This window comes from Apus apus, chromosome 3, assembly GCF_020740795.1.
Source record: "Apus apus isolate bApuApu2 chromosome 3, bApuApu2.pri.cur, whole genome shotgun sequence".
Taxonomy (NCBI): Eukaryota; Metazoa; Chordata; class Aves; order Apodiformes; family Apodidae; genus Apus; species Apus apus.
Genome location: NC_067284.1, coordinates 56,450,689 through 56,471,483, shown reverse-complemented (window position 1 = coordinate 56,471,483; position 20,795 = coordinate 56,450,689). Strand labels below are relative to the sequence as shown.

Below are 20,795 nucleotides of genomic sequence, written 5' to 3'. Positions count from 1 at the left end.
GGCGCAGCTGCTGTTGCGGGCGGGGGCGGTGCCGCAGCCGCCCGGGGGGGCGGGTGCGTGGCCCGCGGAACGGGGCGGTGCTGTCGGGGGGACCCGCCCCGTCGCAGCCGGAGGTCGGGAGGCGGTGCGGGGGGCGGTGACGGGGATTGGCGGCGGGGCGGGGGCGGGGCGGCGGAGGCGCGGCGCAGTGGGGCCGAAGCCGGGCCGGGCAGCGGGCGGGTGCTGGTCGGTGTCGGCGGGATGGTGGACAGCGTGTACCGGACGCGGTCGCTGGGGGTGGCGGCGGAAGGGCTGCCGGACCAGTACGCGGACGGGCAGGCGGCCCGCGTGTGGCAGCTGTACATCGGGGACACGCGGAGCCGCACGGCCGAGTACCGCAGCTGGCTCCTGGCGCTGCTCCGCCAGCACCGCTGCCGCTCCGTCCTCGACGTGGCCTGCGGCACCGGGTGAGGCCCCGCTCCCGCTCGCCTCCCAGGTTCCCCAACAGCCCCACCCCGCAGCTACCCCGGGCCCCGCTGCCCCGGCCGTCCCCAGCGCGGCCCCCACTCCCCCCAACTTCAGCCCCCCCCCCCCCCCCCCCCCCAGGCCCTGTCTGCTGCCCCGGGCTCCACTGACAGCTGTGTCCCCAGGGTGGACTCCATCATGCTGCTGGAGGAGGGCTTCCAGGTGACCAGCGTCGACGCCAGCGACAAGATGCTCAAGTACGCGCTGAAGGAGCGCTGGGAGCGGCGCAAGGAGGAGCCCTTCGACCGATGGGGTGCGGGGGCTGCGGGGGCGGGGAAGGGCACGAAGACACGGACACCTCACCCCGGCACAGGGCCCTCTGCCCTGAGCTGCCCCTGCGCGGGGCAGCAAGCCCGGGCCTGCTGTCCCCAGCCTCTTCTTCTGCTCGGGTCTCTGGCATGGGTGCTGCTGTCCCACCGGCCCTGCTGCAGGGACCTGCCAATGCCAGCTCCTTAGCAAGCCCAGGCCATGGCCCTCGCCTGCTGGCCCCAGGCCAGCATCTCCAGGGGCCAAGGAAGGGCTGGGTGATGCTGAGGTGGGGGCTTGCATGCAGGGGAGGCTGCTGGGCAGGTGGGGTGTCCCTGCCCTCACCCACTCCCCTCTCCTGCAGTCATCGAGGAGGCCAATTGGCTCACACTGGAGAAGGATCTGGAGAAGCCAGGGGACGGGTTTGATGCAGTCATTTGCCTGGGCAACTCCTTTGCACACCTGCCTGACTTCAAAGGTGAGGTGGTGGTGGTGGCGGGAGCAGGGGGAGTGGTATGTATGCATGTGTGCACAGCATCTCCCAGCAGGCTAAGAATGTGCCCTAAACTCATCCCCTAACTGGGGCAGTAAATTGTGCACAGTGGACTTGCTGTGTCATGGAGTGTCTCCCAGGAGGCTGAAAACATGCCCAGTTCATGGGATGAGCGGGTCCTTTGGGTCCCATGGGAGTGGAGCTGCATGCATCTTTGTCCAGCTCCAGTAAGCCTAGACACACACCCAGACTTGTGCCACAGGTGGGGCAGTGGGCTTCCCATGTGGCATGCTCTGCCCCAGTGAGGCTGAGAACATGCCTAAGCTAATACCATGGGTGGGGCTGTGGGTTTTCAAAGCTGAGACTGGGGGGTGGGGAAGGGTGGTGGGGGCAAGCTGTTTGTGTGCATATGGGCAAGATGGGGCCTCATGGGCTGTGCCATGGGGGACAACCAGTGCCTGGGTCCCTAGGGGACCAGAGTGACCACAAGCTGGCCCTGAGGAACATTGCCAGCATGGTGCGGCCAGGGGGTGTCCTGGTCATCGACCACCGCAACTATGATCACATCCTGGCCACAGGCTGTGCACCACCAGGCAAGAACATCTACTACAAGGTGGGTCACTGGCAGACCCTGCCCTATCCCACTCCCCTCTGCCCCAGTGCCAGCCCCCTGGCCTCAAGGGGGCCAGGCAGGGCAGGAAGCACGTCTGTGCCCCAGGCTGGGGGCCACTGAGTCCCTGCAGGACACAGACAACTTCCTGCGGTTCCCAGAGTGACTTAACCAAGGACATCACCACCTCAGTGCTGCTGGTAAACAACAAGGCACACATGGTGACCCTGGACTACACAGTGCAAGTCCCCCCCACTGAGGCGGGGGCAGCCCCGGAGCTGAGGTGAGAGGTCCCACACGGGGTGGCTCTCAGTCTGGGGATGGCTGGCACCATGCCCTGCTGCCCCCCTGCCTCACCCCCGTTGCCTCCTTGCAGCAAGTTTCGGCTCTCATACTACCCACACCGGCTGGAGGCGTTCACAGCCCTGCTGAAAGGTGCCTTCCAGGGGAAGTGCCAGCACAGCGTCCTGGGTGACTTCCAGCCCTACACGCCAGGACAGGCCCATGTCCCCTGCTACTTCATCCATGTTGTGAAGAAGATGGCCTGAGAAGGCCGTGGAGACAGAACTGTGACGGTTGAGAGCTGCGAGTAGCTCTGGGAACAAGCAGTGGGCTGGGGACATTGCTGAGAGCTGCCTGGAACCTTCCACCTTAATTAAGAGCACTCATGAGAGCTACTGGAGCCTGTGGTCCGTGTATCTGTGTATGGGCAGGGTACGTGGCGCCGGGGATGCCTGCAGCTGCCTCAGGACTCCCAGGGTATGAAATACCCAGCCTGGGAGTAGTGTGATGTGGGTGCAGGCAGAGCTTCACCTCTAAGCTCCCAGTTGTGGGTGCCAGTTATGCCTGTAGTGTGGGGTTTGGGGCTGCCCTTGAAGTCGAGGCAAAGGTGAGCAGGTCCTGGGTGGTTGCACATCCCTGCCGAGCTCACCACAGCACTGCACACACAGGCCTGCTGCAGCTGGTTTTCCCTTTCACACCACTCCCCCAGGTGCAGACCCCTTTTCTTGACACTCCTAAGCCCCATCCAGGGGTGCCCACCTCCCCCCCTGGAACTCCTAGGCTGGAGGGGCTTTGCACACCCCCCCCAGCACTTTTCCTGTGGCTGCAGCTTCTTCCCTCCTTGCCCATCCCCGGGGAAGAGGTGATGGCAGCTCCAGCAGCACTTTGTGGTCAGGGACAGCTCTGCCTGAACAGGCTCGGGTGCCAAAGCCAGAGCAGCAGGGCTTGTTGCACGGAACACCTGCAGCTGCTGGACAACCAGCCCTTTGGGGAGGAGCTGGTCCTCGACAGCTACGGTTGGCTCAGGAGTGTGACTGCCAGCATTCTGGGTGCTGGCAGCAGCGAGAGGCAAAAGATCTGGCAGCAGCAAAGCCTTGAGCTGTGGCATGCACAGGCCCCTGGCTGGCTGAAGGTGGGGCTGCCTGTGAGCCACACCAGCAGCTGCAGGGACCTGGTAGAGGCAGCTGCCAGCCAGCTCGCTGTCACACATGGCTTAAGTGCAGATTTATTTGGCATCCTTGGCAAAGGCCAGGAATTGCACATGCGATTGTTCTGATGGCTGCCAAAAGGCTGCAGAGGGAGGCAAGGCAGGACTTCAGGGGGTCTGGGCCAACTCCTGCTCAGCACGGGCAGGGCAGCTCTGGGCTACTCTGGCCAAGGGTTGAAGTATTTCCAAGACTGAAGCCTTTTCTCTCCCTGTGTCAAGTCTTTCCTAGTATCTGGAGGAACTTTCCCTTGCTGCCACTTGCCCCCACTGCTTCTTGTCCCATCATCCAGTGCCTCCAGGACGAGCTGAGCTCCCACAGTATAGGCAGCTCAGCTCCCAGGTGAGCAAACCCCACTCCCTCAGCCTCTCCCTCTGCTGTGGGCTCCAGCAGTTCTGATGCCCTTTCCCAGTTGAAGGTGGCCCCAGACCTGTTCACAGGTGTGCTCCCCCACTCTACCCACACGACACCTGTTTCTCTGCAACACCCAACATATCCAGGGGCTCACAGGGATCTTCCTGAGCCCACAGCCATCATCAGCAAGCAAAGACCTGAGGCCAAGCAGTGCATACCTAGTGCCCAAAACCTCTTATTTATTCAGAGAAACCATGTTGAGCCCAGGCCAGCTGCAGCAGCAGTGCCCTGTGTCCTGCTGCTCTCCAACCAGCATCCTTCATTGAGGGGCTGACACCTCAACAAGCAGCTGTCTCCAGCCCTCTTCTTGCTGCCAAACCAGGTGCAGTTTGGGCCTTGCTCCCCCACCAATGCTCTGTCACCCATGAAGACACTCCTTACGTTGCCCACAATCATGAGACTTGGCTTGCTCATCATAGGGAAGTCACCCCAGTATGCTCCCAGCAGCCACAAAGTGCTCCCTGAGACATGAGGGACTGTTACAGAACCCACCACTAGCTTGGCTGAGCAGAGCAGCACTTCCACCAGGCTTTGGCTCAAAAAATGGCACAGCCACTTTTTCACCCAAGCTCAGAAAAAGGGTGTCCAGGAGACATGAGAGAAGAGCAAGTGGGTACCTGTGTGTGCCTGTTCTCTCGCACCCTTAACACACCACCCCCATCGCTCCTTCAGTCCCAGCTCTGCTGAACATTAGCAGGCAACAAACTTCTGCTGGATGAGTCTGTACCTGAGCAGCTCCTGCTCGGAGACTGACGGCTGCAACCTTGCGGCAGCCTGCAGGAAGTCTTCCATGGTCAGGATCAGAGCAGAGCTCTCAGTATCCAGCCCTGCATAAGAGAGAACAGGAAAAGGCTGAGAGCCAAGCACAGGGGCAGCTGGTAAGCTCCAACAGCCTCCTCTCCAGACACTGGAGACAGAAGGAAAACCTGTGTCTCTCCCCTTCCCCCTGAGGCCAAGCACTGGAGGTGAAGATCAGAGAATGGTTTGAGCTTAAAGGAACCTTAAAGATCTTCTAGATCCAACTCCCTGCACAGGCAGAGACACCTCCCACGAGAGCCCCATCCAGCCTGGCCTTGAACACTGCCAAGGATGGGGCTGCCACAACTTCCCTGGGCAACCTGTTCCAGTGTTTCACCACCCTCACATTAAAGAATTTCCTCCTAATGTCTATTATAAATCTCCCCTCTTCCAGTTTTGATCTATTACCCTGTGTCCTATCACTAAAAGCCCTTGAAAAAAAAAAAAAAAAAGAAGCCCTAAAACCCCTCCCTAGCTTTCCTGTAGCCCCTTCAGGTACTGGAAGGCCACTATGAGGTCCTAGAACCTTCTCTTCTCCAGGCTGAACAGCCTCAACTCTCTCAGCCCGTCTTCACTGGAGAGATGCTCCAGCCCTCTGATGATCTTCTTGGTCTTCCTCTGGACTTTATTCAGGAGCTCCATGTCCTTCTTATGCTGGGGGCTCCAGAACTGGACACAATACTCTACTACTCTAAGTGCGGTCTTATGAGAGCCAAGTAAAGCGGGAAAGATGATCACATCCACAGAAACTGCCTGCCTGCCAGTAACCCAGAGCCTAGTATTTAGTCATGGTCCCAAAGCCATTGAGGGTCTTCTTACAAAGCCCAGTTACCCATAGCTGTAACTCTCCTCTCTGGCCCTGTGCTGGGCCACCCCCAGCATGTGAGACAGGTGAGGGCTGGATTCCTACCTTCCTCGATCCATTCCACCTTGCGTTTGACAGCGCACATCATGGTGTCTGAGCACAAGGCATAGATGTCTGCTCCTGTCAGCTGAGCCGGGCATTTTTCTAGGATGGTGGTGAGATTCACAGAAGGATCTAGTTTAAACCTGCCAAGAGAGAAAACTGCAGTGACTGGGCAGGAGGAATCAGAGGTCCCATGTTTAACCACTTCTGGTGTGCTCTGCATGCTCCAAAAAAATTTAAGGAGTGGGTTGCTTTGTTTTTCCAATGCAGTAACTTCTCTTCGAAACTTCCCTGCAACAAGGTCCTCTCTCCTGCTAAGTAGGTTCAAAGGCAACTTGGAGTTCTCACTCAGAGAAATTAAGTGTTCCACATGCCTGGGAACAGCCTACAGCCAGGGCTGGATAGAAACATGTTTAATTACAGGCAGTACAAACCACTGTAACACCAAACCACCCCACCAGAGCCACACTGCAGACAGTGAGCTGGCAGCATGGTGCTGGAGGGCATGGCTGCCAAGCCACATGGTGTCCAGGGATGCTCACAGCTGGCCCACCCTCTCGCCTCTCCTACTAGCTTGTTGTCAAAGGCAGCAGCAGTCACAGCTCTCCATGACAGAAACTCCCTGCCAAGGCAGATTCACAGCTTCTCACCCAGATGCCATGGATGGTACTTCTGCACCTGAATGGCAGGGCTTGCTTTCCTCCCTCCAGAGATGATCTCAGGAGCTTGGAGGAGCTGGGAAAGTAGCCAAACCCTGCTGCTTGGTGATCCCACACAACCAGTGTTTGGAAAGACATATCAAGCACACAGGCCTGAACTACCCTCAGCATTGCAAGAGGAGAGGCAGCAAGACAAACAAAAGCTGCCTTAACCCTTGGACCTGGAAAAAGCAGGTGATGTGCTACGTGAACTCTTGTAGGAAGCAAATGGGAGCTTCCTGCCATGTTGGTGTGCCACAGTCTCATCACACCATTAAGATCTGGCTGAGCTCCGCAAGAAGAGCATGTGGGTATGGTGACTGCAACTGCTGACTACCAACCCCTCTGCCTGGATATCCAGCTGAGCTGTTCCCATCTTGTAGGAAAACCAGCCCCAGTTCTGCTTCTGGAAGCTGCCCCATCTTCTTCCCCTACCTGCTAGCTTTGGGTTAGCGACTTAGGTGCTCTCCAGGGCTCAGACACAAAGCCAAGCTGGACCACACTATGCATCAACCCCAGGAAAGCTGTGACCCACCAGAAGGTGGTGGAAGGCTCCTGTGAAAGAACAGGGACACTCACTTCCTGGTGATGGCACTCAGCACCTGCAGCTGTGACTCCCGGTCTTCGTTTATGCCCACATAGACCAGCTTGTCAAACCTGTTAGCAGAGAGAACAGACAGTCAAGAACATGCCAAGACAAACGTGCCACTGGTGCTCAGCCCTGGGCAGCAGAAACTGAAGGGTGGCTCCTTTTGCTGCCCAGTTCACAGATGATGCAAAACCTGGGACAGAAGCAGTCAATGTACTGGAGTGCAAGGCTGCTCTTCAGAGCGACCAGGGATGGCTGGAGAAATGGGCTGACAGGAACTATCTGAGTCCAACAAGAACAAAGTCCTGACCAGGATGGGCAAGCCACAGGCATGAGGACAGGCTGTGGGGCAGCTCTGCAGAACAGGCCTTGAGGGACCAATCCCTCCCACCAGTGTGTTGCCATGGCTGGTCCCTTAGTGCCCTGCAATGCTGCTGGGACAATAATCAAAGTGGCAGGGTAACAGGCAGTGGTACCTTGTGTTGCTGCTACAGCCATAGCCACTGACCTCCTCTTGGCTTCCTATCTCCCCCACAAGCAAGGATTAGGGGGCTTTAAGAACAGTCTCTGTGAACGGAACATGCTGAGGACAAACTCCAGCTCCTTGCTGCCTGAGGAGCTCTGGGGAACTACCCTAGAGTGAGGCAGGGTATGATGAGACATACCTGCCTGGCCGAAGCAGAGCTGGGTCCAGGAGGTCAGGCCTGTTCGTAGCTCCAATGACAAATAACTCGCCGGTGGAATGAAGACCATCAAGTTCGGCCAGGAGCTGTGAGACAACTCTGCAGGGAGCAAGACAGGACACTCACTAGGCCTTGGCAAGTCACCCACTGTCAGCCTTAGCCAGGAATAACCAAGGCCACTGGCAGGTCCATGTCTTGAACTTCAGCTCCTATTTCCCTTCCCTGAAGTGCCCTGATACAGCCATCCAGACTTCTGTGAGCACAGCCAGTGAGACTGTGGGCTCATAGCAAAGTGAGTGCAAGCTCCTGGTACTGTGACAGTCCTTCAGGTTCGTGCTTGGCTCTGAACCCTTCCAGGATGGTCACATATGCTTATACTTGCTATCAGACACCGCAGACGCTGACCAAACATGGGCAGGTATGCGTGGCTGTGGCTCAGGTTCCCCTACTGGATGTGCTGGTTAGGATGTCCTCACTCTCCCTGCTACGTGGTACTGCCCAGCAAGTTCAGCTGCAAGACTTCCCTCTCAGTCCACACCAGGGACAGTTTTGCTGCCAACCAGTCCTCAGGGCAGTGAATGCCACATGTTGCAGATCTAGTTCTGCAGCTACAGGGCTTAAGCTGGTCTGGCTGCACAGTACTTCAGTGCTGCACAGATCTACTGGAATGGGGGTGTCTCCACCAAGTTCTGGGATCAACTGAGATGACCAATGGACACCATACGCAGCACCTTCCAAAGCTGCTGGTTTTTGTGTGTGAAGATGGATGTCAAGGGCACATTATGTCACTGGAAAAGTCTACAGAACTCCTCGTAGATGGAGAGGAAGGCTGGATGGGGACTATCAGCTCAGCAGAAGAGGCCTGGGGGAAACCTGCTTCTGGGTATCTCCAAGTTGTACATACTTTGGCTTCTACCAGTGGCAGCTGAAAGATTTCCCATCACAGAGAAAGAACAGCTAATAGTAGGGGAGCACGGCAGGGGTGTGAAGGATGGCCTTGGAGAGGCCAAAGGGAGCAGCTGACAGCCATAGAGGCAGCTGGAGGAGACTCTGTCTTAACCAAATGTTTGCACAACAAGCTTGGGCAATCAGGAATCTGCAGCAATGCAAACAGCAGTACTAATGTCCAGAGAGAGGAGACAAGCCACACAGAGAAGCTGAAGGGTGCAGGTGGGAAAAAGTAGAGAAAGAGTTAGGATGGACTAAGCCTTTCCGGGCAATCCTGTGCATCCCCTCAGTTGAGGCAGCTAGGCTGGTCTCCCAAGGATGCATGATGTTCACTCACCTGTCCATGACACCCCCTGAATCTCCACTCCACCCCCGACTGGGGGCCAGAGAATCCAGTTCATCAAAGAAGATAATGCAGGGAGCTGCTGCCCTGGCTCTGGCAAACACTGGGAGAAGACAGCACAAAGGTGAGAAAGACCTCGAGGAGCAGTCAACAGCAATAGAATCTTCTACATCACCAGCAGGGAAGAGCTGTGGATGAAAACCAGCTGCCCACTGCTTCACCACCACCAACTGCTCTGCCTCAGGGACCCAGTGGGAGCAGAGACAGGCAGCACCCAGTACAACAAGCCCAAGGCTCAGCTATGTCTTTGAGGAACTGCTGTCCCATCAGGAACACCAGGGGCAAGAGTGACAGAAGCAGAGAGAGCAGGAGGGGAAGCTGCTGTGAGGCATGGAGCTTCCCTCCAGCACCACAGAAAAGTCCCATCTTCCCACGTGCAGGGGCAGGATGCATCTGCTTACCATTACGCACGTTCTCCTCACTTTGCCCAACGTACATGTTGATGAGCTCTGGCCCTTTCACACTGTGGGGCAGCGAGAAAGGGGGTCAGTTAAAACATGCCCATCCACTGCCAGGAGAAAGTCAGTCCCACTGCATGACCCCCAACTTCACCTCAGGAACGTCAAGGCACACGTGGTTGCCACAGCTTTTGCCAGCAAGGTCTTCCCTGTCCCTGGAGGCCCATACAGCAGCAGACCAGAGCGGCACAGACCCAGTGACAGTAGCTCTGGGTGCTCCAGGGGCAGCTGGATAGTGTCCAGGATCTCCTTCTTCACCTCCTGGAGCCCACCAACATCCTGCCAGGACACAGAGGGGATCTGCCAAGAGAGGGAGAGTCCATTTCAACACTTATTCCTGAGCCCTGAGCAGGCCTGGGCAGCTCTTCCTCATCAGCCTCTTGTGCTCTCAGCTGTGTCTGGCTATGAAGGAAATCAGCCCCACACTGCACCCTGCTGTGGGAACCTCCAGCACCCACACTTCCCCTCTCTTGAACTTTTGCAATGGGGAAAACAAACCGCAGGTGTCCCCAGGCAAGCCGTGAGTCTCCAGTCCTCCTCTGCACCTCCTATCACCTGTCAGCAAAAATACCACACGGAAAGTACCTACCAGGGTTGTCTGCAGCTTTGTGGGGAGAGAGCCCTGCTGCAGACAGCCCTTGGGACACATCAAGGAAGGTAAAAATAAGAAAGAAAAAAACAACAACCCAAACCCCAGACCTAGCAATTATGAGCTGCTTGTGTTCAAGGGCACCTCGTCCAGGGTGGTGAGATGGTGCAAGGGCTTCACATCAGAGCAAAAAAACCTGGGCTGCTAGAAACCTCTGTCATGTGGAGGAGGATGTGAGAGGCAGATATCCTGGAGGACACTGTACAGAAAACTAGCTGCTTTTGAAAGGGGGGATCTAAGAATGAAGTCCAGGGATGCTTACAATAAATAGATAAGGATGGAGTCAACTGCAAAGAAGCAGGGGATCATTGTGGAGAAAGGAAAGACTGCAAACTTGAGAGGGGTGAGCCATGCCTCTTTTATTATCTTATGCTGAGCAAAGCAATCTCAGAGGCTACTGCTGCTCTTCTCACAGCTTTAGAAATAGCTGGAATGCCACAAGCTGCATGATAGATCCTCCACAGAGGCAGAGCAGCTCTCCTGGGAATGTGCAGAGAAAGCGAAGTGCCTAAACACTTCCCCCAGCTGCTGGCTGGTGGGAAACAGGTGTCAGCACAAACAGGGACCTTAAAAATAGACCAGAGCCTATTCGCCCTCAGCCAATGTGTCTCTCCTTCCTTCACTACTTGAGCTGATGTTATCTCATGCTATTTCTCCAGCTGTCCAGCAAGTCCACCAGGAAAATCTGGTCAGACAAGATAAGGATTAAAAAAAAAAATTAAAAAAAAAAATCTTTTAAAGCCAAAGGTCAGGGCATTCCTTCTTCAGAGCTGATGCCCTAGCACTACCTTGCTAGAAAAAGCTCTACAGACATCAGTAAGAGAGCTGGAAAACTGCAGCAAGGTTGTTTTCAAGGGAGAACATCTGAAGTCTAGGACATGCTGTAGACACAGCCAGCAATTGGAGGTTTGGAATTAGTTCTCTCTGGGAGACTCACACTGTAACTGCGAACAAATGTGTGACTAACCAGAAAATGCAAGCAGGGAATTAAAATTTATGCATGTTGATAGTATCTAGGGTTTTCTGAATGAGAGCCAATTACTAAGAAATTGATAAAGGACTGTAAAATATAAACAAAATTAGATCCCATTCACACAGCCTGCTGCTGAGCATGCTCTGTGGTTATTATTTGTCTTATAGCAAACTTGGCAGACACACCTAAAGCAGAGCTCATTTCAGTCTCTAGTAGATTTATGAATGAAATAACTCCCAGAGTAGTTTCCTGGATGATGACACCAGCAAGATGTCATCCTGCTGGGGCAGGACAGCACGTGGGCACTGGAGGAAGGCACTGGAATAACTGCTCAAAGGCCAGGGTTTCCTGTCATGTACTGAGCTCGGTCATTTGCACTCAAGGGCATGGAGAAGGGGCTCCAATCACTTCACTCAGTCCTAACACCATGTTACCCAGCCAAACCGATCATCCCAAATGCTGTTTCCCTGGGTGCTGAGCTGCCAGGGACAGATCACGCCCCTCCCTAGAAGCTGACTTTGCTGGTTTTCTGTGACACCCCATGTCCCGTTCCCTGAAGAATTGCCAGCCCTCCAAACTGCCGGGCTGATGGAAAAGGCCATGCCAGCTCAAGCAGCATCCAAGGCCAGGGATCAAGGATAAGGCTTCTCAAACGTGGGGAAACTGCCTCATCAGCTTATGCCCCAGCTTCTCTGTTTCCATACACCAGGTGGCTGGGAGGCCTCAGCAAGGCAGCCAGTTTGTGGCTGTCTTTGCCTCTCAAAAGGCTGAGCTATGCAGCTGGAATCCCTGTGGCAGTGCTCAGTGGAGCTGTGTCCAGTTAGAGCAGTTAGGGCTTCCCTGAACAAGTTCAAAGCCAAGAAGGTGAAAAGCACTTGTGGGGGAAAGCCCACAGTGGGACTGTTTCCCATCCAAGGCTGGGGGAATATGTGGAAAGACATAGCAGGAAATCTGCAAGCAGGATCTTGAGACACACAGCTCTAGAGAACCAAACTGCCCCCGCTCTGCCCAGCATCCTACCTTTGGGGCTCCCACTGCCTGTGAATGGGCATTGTGCAGCTGGTCCAGCGCAGCACTAAAATCCTCCTCAAGCACTGGGAACCCAGCAGTGCAAAAATCTCTCTCCGCTTCCTCGCTCAGTCCGCCTGGAAAGCTGGCAAGGAAAGAGAATGGAAGGACTCAGGCTCTCTTCCACTCCTGGCATGATCAGGGTGGCTTCAGCCCCTACCCTCCCCATCTCCTGTGCTACCTCAAGGCCTGGATGCGGGTACAAGCAGCCCGGCTGCTGTGGGACAATAAGGCACAGAAATCTCCAAGCACAAAACCCTGTGAATGCAGAAACAAACAGCATCAGTTCAGTGCCTGACTACAGCTCCAGCTAGGCCATAAAAGGTGTATTAGAAATCTGCAGTTAAATATGTCTGAGGACCATGTTTAACCACTGAAGTAGCTGACAGGGCTGTGGGAATTGCCCCCTTTCTCCATGGCCAGGTAGGGGAGGTTGGCCCAGCACTCCTGGCCTGCCCATCCCCACATGCTGCTGTAGTTTCACTCACTGCAGTCCTGCGGGCCAGCTTGGATAGGCTCACTTCTTTGCCCAGAGGCAGACTGGCAGTCAGCATGCTCAGCATCAATCTCCTTTGCTCTTCTGAAGGGGCTTCGATTTTCACCTCATAAAGAAAAGCAGTCTGCACGTCTGTAGGAACATCCTGGGGCTTGCAGGTTGTGCCAATCACCAGGACAGAGTGGCTGTTTGAGAAATGTGTAACAATTCATGGTCTCAGCTCTATCACAGAATCACAGAAGAGTTTGGTTTGGAAGGGACCTTTAAAGGTCACTTAGCCAAACTCTCCTGCAACAAGCAGGGACATCTTTAACTAGGCCAGGTTGCTCAGAGCCCCAGCCAACCTGACCTTGAACGCTGGAAGCTTCACTCTTACACTGTCATCACGCACACCAAGTCACTCTCCAAAGGCTAGCCTTTCCTCTGAGAAATGTGCACATACTGGTCAAGGTATCTTGCAGCCACTCTCCCCCAGCTTGCCCTTCAACTGCTTTTTGACCTCTAAGTCAAGGCCCTTCAAGTGACATCTTATTTCTTCACTTGACATCCCCCTTCTTGTGCCCTGGTACTTGTCCTCAGCCTCAAGATTCTCCTGGGGTCCAGCTCTCTTTGGGGTTCCCTGCAACCCTTGTCATGCCTCACAGCCAACATGCCAGGTTTGCTCATCTGAACAATCAGAAATCAGCTTCAAATCAGCTTTCTGATTCCCTTTGCTACTAAGCTGGAAGAACAAGGACTATCTGAAATAAACAAAGCAAGTCTGGGAGAGACTCCACCAGACTGAAAATACAAGGGCACATTTGCAATCAGTCACCTTGATGTAACAGTGACTGCTGACCTAGGAATGGCAGAAGCAAACAATCACCTCAGATGCCCACAGAAAACATGCAGGGTTCATACCGCAGTCCTGGGTCTCTGTCCAGAAGCTGCTGTCTCAGAGCAGTGATGACCCTGGGATCCTCTCCCAGCCTGTCCCGGTCTCTGCCAAGCACCTCAATGTCTTTCAGCAGGAGTACACATGGGTGATAGTGCTGGGCCTGGGCAAAGGCCATCTGTATTTTCTCCTCTGTGGCTCCACTGGTGTCACTGCACAAACTAACGCAATCAACCTGCAAGTCAAACCACACAACACACAGTTCACAGTAGCTGCAACATGGACAGCTGGGGGACCCAGGACAACGTTCAGCTCCACAAGTTTTCTATGGGCAATTCGCAGCCGAAAGGAGATCTAGGTGGATGTTTCCCAGAGATATAAAATGGACACATTCAGGGCATATTCAAAATTGACATGTTCAGGACACTCTGGTATGGAAAAATAGCAGTTTCTAGCTTTTCTGCAGGTGAAAGGAGCAGGAGGGTGTTGTCTGAAAGAGGTGAGGCCAAGGGACCACAGAAGCCAAAACAGTGGATGTCACAGCTCAGCAACCTAAGATAGAAAGGATCGGAGAGCTGTGGAAGAGGCCAAGACAGAGAGAACAGTGTGTCTCAGAGGAACAGTGCAAAGATCAGAGTGGGAGGCTCAGGAAAATGTTCAACCCAGTGCCGCACAGGCTCAAAGTGCAAGAGGAAGGTAGAAGGTAAAGGGGGAGCACGGGGGGGAGGAGGAAAGTTAGCTGTGGCCAGAAGCCCAGACGCTGTTTACAAAGCAAACACCTGATGAATTAAACCAAAAGGGAGAGGTGACCAGTGAGCCTTGAACAGCACCTTGAAAGCTGCTGGAAACAGGCAGTGCTGCCTCCTGGTGCTGCAAGATTGTGCTTCGAAAGGGTAACTTGGAGCAGGGACAATGCTACAGCCTCAAGAGCTGATATAAAAGGACCAGGACACAGAGCAGAGGAACTCCTGTGCTCCATAGAAAAAAAAAAAAACAGGAGTTAGGGTTGTGGGAGGCATGGCCCAATGGAAGCAGTATCTGTATGCAGGTATAGAAGAGCAGAGAAAAAGGACCAAAAAATGCTGATCAAGTGGTAGAGATTACAGTGTAGAAGAATGACCACGTCCTGGCAGGAGAGCAGGCAAAAGTCAAAAGAAGGGAAAGTGGAATGGTAATACAAGCATTGCATTAAGTGAGAAAATGTAGGGGAGAGTGTAAAAGCTAGGATAGGAGAATAAGATGGATACTGAATACCTCTGGCTTCAATAATAAGAGTGTTAGTCTTTAAAAGCAGTGCACAAAGCCAAAACCAGAGTTGTAGCCTTGCACATCACACTAGAACCTGAGGACACCTGCCAGGAGTGCCAAAGTGCTCCCAAACATATCCTATGCATGGATCTGAAGGAACTGTGAAGTGTGTGCAATCTTGTACTGGATCCCAAGTGCTATGGCACATCAGCAGAATAAGAGCTCAGCACCACTAAAGATCATGTGCAGAAGATGAGCTGCACAGCAGCTGGCCAAGGCTTTATCTACCTCTCCCATGGACCCACTGTTACAGCTTTCCTTGCATGGAAAAGAGCAGTTAAAGAGAGTAATGTCAGCTTCACCTACCTTCTATTTAGAAGAAAACCCCAATACTCAAAATGCTTAGCTTGTTTTCCATTAATTTACCCTAACAATACCCATAAAAAAGGAGCAAGACTATGTTTTCTTTCTGCAAAAATGAACCTTCCAGCTCTTTTCTTTCCATCCATCTTCTTCCAAGTCCTTTCAGAGTTTCAGAAACTCTTCTAGGAAAGTTACCATGTAACAAAGGAAAACAGCAGTGGAAACTGCCCTGGTGTCCAGAACCTTCGGTGCTAGACAGTCAGGGGCCAGACCTCATTTTGGCCATGAAGCCTCCCCAGTACAATCACAGCTGTAAGAAGATGGGAATGGCTGCACTGTTTCAGACTAAGAGATCATTTAAGCCCACTATTTTGTCTCCAAACATGACCACAAGTGGCTGCTTAAGAAAGAGTCTGATCATGGTAAACACATAGAACCTCCTCCCCTCAGTACTCCTCCAAGCACCTACTATTCCCACTGAAAGGGATTTTCCCAGTCAGATGTGCTTTCCTAACTGTAGATTTCTCCTCCAATTAAGTCTTACCTACACAGAGAACCACCTCCTTTAGCTTGCCTGCTCCCACTAGCTTCACCTGACAGCCCCAGGCCTCATGCTGGCACAGAGAAAAGTAAACACTTTCCACGATCTGCTGACCATTCAATATCTTGTAAACCTCTATCAAACCCCTGAAGTTCTCTATTTTTCAATCTGAAGAGCTTGTTCAGCTGTTCACCACACAGAAACTGACCTAGACCTCTGATTTTCTCCTCTGAATTTTCTAAGTTCAGCTTTATGCTTTTGTGATGCAGAACCAGAACTGTGTGGGACATGCAAGTTGTGGCAAGACACAGATCTGCATAGCAGCAGCAGCACCTGCTCTCAAGTTTGTTTCCTAAAATACTATCTGATTGTTTACATACATGGAGAACAGAGCCCAAGTCTTCATGGAATCACTGACATAAAACCAAATTCTTTATACTGACTGGTGACAGTCAGCTTGAAACACATAATTTTCCACGTAAAACGAACTAGCTGTGCTGGTTTGGTTCTGGCATGGTTTCGGTAGCAGGGCAGGGGCCACAGGAGTGACCCCTGTAAAAAGCTACTTAAAGTTCTCCCAGCACAGGTAGCCAAGGCTGTTAGAAAAGACAATGGATGCGCCTCCGCGATTATCATATAAAAGAACTTATATAAGACCTGAATACAGAGCAAGCAAGGGAGAAAGAGCTGTGTTGGACAGGTGAAAGCAGTGCCCAGGGTGAAGATCTGGAGGTTGGTGCGGAAGAAGGGGAAGAAGGTGCTCAAGCGGAAGCTTCTCTGCAGCCTGTGCTAAGATGCCAGGCTGCCCCCGCATGGAGGAACGTGGTGAAACATTCCCTGAAGGCGCCAGGAGGGCGAATGCGAACTTGCAGCCCGTCGACTTGGTTTATGCAGCTTTGGAAAACCCCGGCGCCAGGGGAGGTGACTGTTCCCGAACCAGCCCGTGACTCTGTGGGAAGCCCGGGCTGGAGCAGCTCCTGACCTCGTGGGAAGGACTCATGAAGGAGAGGTTCCTGGAGGACTCTCTGCCATGGGAGGGACCCCGTGGGGAAGCAGGGCAGGACCGTAAGGAATCCTTCTTCCTGAGGAGGAAGGAGCAGCAGGAACCACCAGCCTGTGACCTGACTCTAAACCCCATCCCCTGTCCCCCTGTTCCGCTGGGGGAAGGAGGGAGAGAAACCGGGAACAAAGGGATTTGGGCCCGGGAAGAAGGGAGGGGTGGGGTAACATATGCAAGCCCTGCTCTGTGTGTTGTCTGTGTCCTGTGTGTGTGTGTGATTAGTGTGAAATTAAATTATTATTTTTTCCCTGAGTTCAGTCTTTTTTGCCCAGGACCTTAACTGGTGAAGAACTCTCCTTGTCCTTGTCTCAACCCACAAGCTTCCAGCTGGCCTTTATCCTTCCCACAACATGGGGGCCAGGGGCCAAGGGATGAGTTGATTGAGCAGCGAGGTGGCTGGTTCTTTGTTGTCGCGTTAGGCCCAAACCACAACGACAATGTATTTTACCTGCCATTGTACTGCTCAGTCACTTCCTTGGTAACACCTTCAAGCAACTTTCTGAAGGTTTACAGGATGTGATTTCTGTTGTAAAAACTACATGGTGTGCCTCATTCACCTCCACAGCAGATGCAACACTTCCTCATCTTGGCTGAATCTTTCTAAAGGGTAGGCTCGTGTCATGGTTGCAGCAGGGGTGTTGGCATGGCTAACATAAAAGAACATTTCCATAATTCCTTGTATGTTGTAAATCCACCAATAAACTGACCACAGAAGGAATTACCTTGAAGAGGTGGAGGTTGAGGCAGCTACACACAGCTCTGACAGCCATCAGTTTCCCACTGCCACTTGGCCCTGAGAGGAGAACGCTGCCAGTCCCGCTCAGTGCACTTGCCCTGTAACACAGAGGCAGTTCTCTTGGTGACCAGGGAGCAGGGTCTTAGCTCTCCTGTGGCTTGCTGAAGGGAATTCTAACTCACTGATTGCTCAGGTGAGGCCGAAGGGCATCACAGAGCTGCTTCACAACATCAGAAAGTCCAGCAGGAGACAAACTGCTCCAAAACTCGTGGCTGTTATAGGCTGGAGCAGATGGGACAGGACTGTTTGTTGAACCCACCTGTGAGGAAGGGAAAACAGCACTCTGTGGAACACTGTCTGAGAAAAGACAGGTACCAAGTGGCAAAGTCTGTCCTGAAATGCCATTTTTCAATGGCAGCAGACACAAGCCTCCACAGGCACTTCTGTCACCCATCGTGCAACCTCAGATCTCCTGTACACCCTGCCTGCTCTCCACTGGTATCTTACCAGATAAAGAGAGGTGTTCTGGGTGTCCACCAGGTAACCCTCAGACTGCTCGCCTTCCACCGTACCCAAGATCTTCTTCACTTTGAAGTAAAGCTCTGGCCACCTAAGGGAAAAAAAAAAACAAGCAATCTAAATTGTTGAGTCAAGATCTTGAAGGCAGGAACAAAACTGTTGCCAACAGGAAGACAACTGAAAGGCACAGGTAAGCAGAGATACCCTTGCCCTCTCCCAGGACTCACACGGATCCTTTATGGACCCTGCTGCACTGTCTGGCCAGACAGACCAACAGGACTGTCAACAGTTACAGCTTCTGCTAGTGGCTTCAATCCATAAGTAGGGCTGTGCTAACCATATTTTGTCTATCTAAGAGCTCAAGACATTCTCTTTTCTGCCATTGCTTCATTCACTACAACTCTGCAGAGATTCACCTGCAGCATATAAAACCTTGCAGTGCAGAGTCCTCTAGGCTACAGCTACAGCCCTCCATAATCCAAAACAACACTTTCCTCTTCCTCCTAAGATAGTAAGTAAATAAGCTCTAAACTTCAGAGACAGATCAGAATGGAATAAACTCCCTCATCTCAAGAGAATCAATAGTGGAAAAGTATATTTTTATCTTTCAGTACCCATGTAATAGAGTCACAGTTTGTTGTCACATACCTTAGGAATTTGTCTGCATTTACTTCTAAAAACTCAGCATGTCCAAATGTTGAAACACAAAGGATGTCTCCCTCCTGGACAAGCCTACAAGAAAAACCAAAAAAAAACAAACAGGGAAACCAGTAAGAAAAAACTGTGGAAAAACCAGTGGAAGAGAATAAATCGTTCTCATCATGTGTCCTCCCTGTCCCACATCACACGTGTTTTTACAGAAAAGAATGTAGCTATTTACACCAACTCAGTCCTTTCCTGTAAATAAAGCTATAAACAGCCACTTAAAAGATTCAGCATGCACTGGATGGGAGTAGGTGCATTCAGACTACTACAGGGAACCTCCTGGGAATGGTATAGAAGATTAATGCCATTAACAATAATCTCTTCCAGAGAAAACAGCATCCTCATCCCCGGAACAGCTGAGTGTAGTTCCAACAGAAAGCCCGGACAGCCAAACAAAAGAGGCTCCTTGACAGGTGTCATAAGAGAAGGTGGCAACACATCCAGTTTCCCAATCACCCGGCTCCATTAAAGGTGAAATCTGAAGGATATGCTCCGGAGTGGAGATGTGCAGGCAGCACTTGGAGCACGGCCCCCTAACCGCAAGGCACCTCCCGGCCGCACCGCTCACCGGGGTGCTTCGAAGTGCTGGTAGAGGACGCGCCCGTAGCCTCCCCGGCTGCTGTAGGCGGGCGAGCAGACGATCTCCAGGTGCAGCTCCTTGGCGAAGGGAGGCACAAACAGCAGGGACCGGCTGCCTGTCCCGTCCGCGGCGCCGGGCCTTTCGTAGCGCTGCAGGGTGGGGAGGGGAAAGGCCGCACCGTCAGACCCCGCCGCCGCCACCCCCGGCCCCGCGACCCCTCCGAGCCCCCCGCGGGGCCGGTCCCGGCTCACCCGCAGGCGGAGCTGTGCGGCGGCGGCGGGGTCGCAGCCCAGGTTGAAGGCCAGGGCGGGGGCCAGCAGGGCGGCGCCGTCGCTCGGGCCCCGCCGGGCGGCCCGCGGGTACTCCCAGGGCGGGGGCCGGGCCAGCAGCGCCGCCAGGTGCTCGCGGGCCGCCCCCTCGGCGCCCACCCGCACCCACTCGCCCTGGAACAGCCCCAGCGCCAGCAGCCCGCGCCGGCTCACCCACACCTCCGCCCCGCCGCCGCAGCCCGCCCCGCCGGCGGGGCTCGCCCGCAGCCGCGGTGCCGCCGCCGCCCCCCCCCGCCCCGGCCCCGGCCCCGGCCTCGGCGGCGAAGCGGGAGACGAGGGGGGGGGCGGCGGGGCGGCGGGAGGCGGGGGGGGCGGCGGCGGCCTCGCGCGGCGGCGGCGGCGGGGGGGGGGGCGAGGGTGGTGCGCGTGCCGTTGCCCAGCAACCCCTGGAGCGCCGGCCGCGCCTCCAGCACCAGCGGGCCCGGGCCCGGGCCCGGCAGCGCCTCGCCCCGCCGCACCAGCACCGCGCCGGCCGCCGGCCGCCCCGCCCGCCCCGCCGCCCCCAGCAGCACCCAGGCCAGCGCCGGCGGGCGGCGCACCGGCCACACGGCCACCCTCCGGCCGGCCGCCAGCCCCAGCCGCCGCAGCAGCGCCCCGCGCAGCCACAGCTCCGCGCCCCGCCGGCCGCCCGCCTCCAGCGCCACGGCGCTCAGCAGCACGGCCTGCGCCCCGCCGCGCCCCGCCGGCCGCACCGCCAGCACCAGCCCGCCGCCCCGCCCGCGGAGCGCCGCGCACAGCGCCGGCGGCGCCAGCAGCAGCGCGCTGGCCGGAGCCAGCTCGGCTGGCGGGGCGTCCAGCGACCGCAGCACCGCCACCGCCATGGAGCCGAGCGGGGCGGGGCGGGGCGGCGTGGGCCGGCCCCGCCACCGTAGGGCCGCGGGGCCCGGGAGGGCGCGGCGCGCAGGCGCTGGGCGGCCCGCCGGGCCCCCGCGGGCGCCGGGGAGGCCGTGGAGCGGCGGGGACGGGCCGGGAGCGGCGGCTTTCCCGCGGCAGCGCCCCGGGGCGGCCCCGCGTGGAGCGGCGGCTCCGCCTCAGGTCACCTCGGCGTGTCCCTTCGGGACCGGGTGTGGGAAACGGTTCTTGTCTTCCCCACACAAGCCTGAGCAAAACGCCTTTTAAGCCAGCGAAGGCCTCTCCTGATTATTACCCCCAGCTAACGGACTAAAACAGACTTGCTTCTCCAGGACAACTGAACCCAAAACAACAGATGTGGCCCGGGACAGAAAGGATGGGCGACAAGCCATCCTGTGCCCCTGGCAGTGTTAGAAATGAAATGTAGTGTTGATTTTGCATTCTAGTGTGAGAAACTTAGTGTCGGGTTTGGTTCACACATATATATATATGTGTGTGTGTGTGTGTGTATATATGTGTATATATATGTGTGTGTGTATATATGTATATAACACTAGAGTGTTA

General features: G+C 54.9%; 2 protein-coding genes across 2 annotated transcripts; one reads left to right on the top strand and one right to left on the bottom strand.

Annotated features, from left to right (window-relative positions):
• Positions 1-154: 154 nt before the first annotated feature.
• GNMT (glycine N-methyltransferase) lies at positions 155-2,535 on the top strand. The gene is made up of 6 exons (XM_051614690.1): positions 155-446; positions 630-757; positions 1,115-1,228; positions 1,714-1,856; positions 2,015-2,136; positions 2,230-2,535. Exons 1-6 carry the CDS (start codon positions 241-243, stop codon positions 2,399-2,401), a joined length of 885 nt encoding a protein of 294 aa, XP_051470650.1. The 5' UTR covers positions 155-240; the 3' UTR covers positions 2,402-2,535.
• Positions 2,536-3,911: 1,376 nt separating this feature from the next.
• PEX6 (peroxisomal biogenesis factor 6) lies at positions 3,912-20,203 on the bottom strand. The gene is given in 19 exon segments (XM_051614919.1): positions 3,912-4,581; positions 5,463-5,602; positions 6,737-6,814; positions 7,412-7,528; positions 8,715-8,823; positions 9,182-9,243; positions 9,333-9,538; positions 11,881-12,013; positions 12,110-12,186; positions 12,417-12,609; positions 13,325-13,533; positions 17,233-17,344; positions 17,429-17,565; positions 17,754-17,856; positions 18,414-18,497; positions 19,039-19,199; positions 19,302-19,634; positions 19,636-19,728; positions 19,730-20,203. Coding segments are annotated over 19 exon segments (2,955 nt in total). The 5' UTR covers positions 20,201-20,203; the 3' UTR covers positions 3,912-4,444.
• Between the last annotated feature and the right edge of the window lie 592 nt (positions 20,204-20,795).

Coding starts and splice junctions, on each gene's coding strand:
- GNMT (XM_051614690.1), top strand. CDS start 241: ATGGTGGACAGCGTGTACCGGACGCGGTCGCTGGGGGTGGCGGCGGAA. Junction 758..1,114: donor GGAGCCCTTCGACCGATGGG/GTGCGGGGGCTG, acceptor CCTCTCCTGCAG/TCATCGAGGAGGCCAATTGG. Junction 2,137..2,229: donor GGGGCAGCCCCGGAGCTGAG/GTGAGAGGTCCC, acceptor GCCTCCTTGCAG/CAAGTTTCGGCTCTCATACT.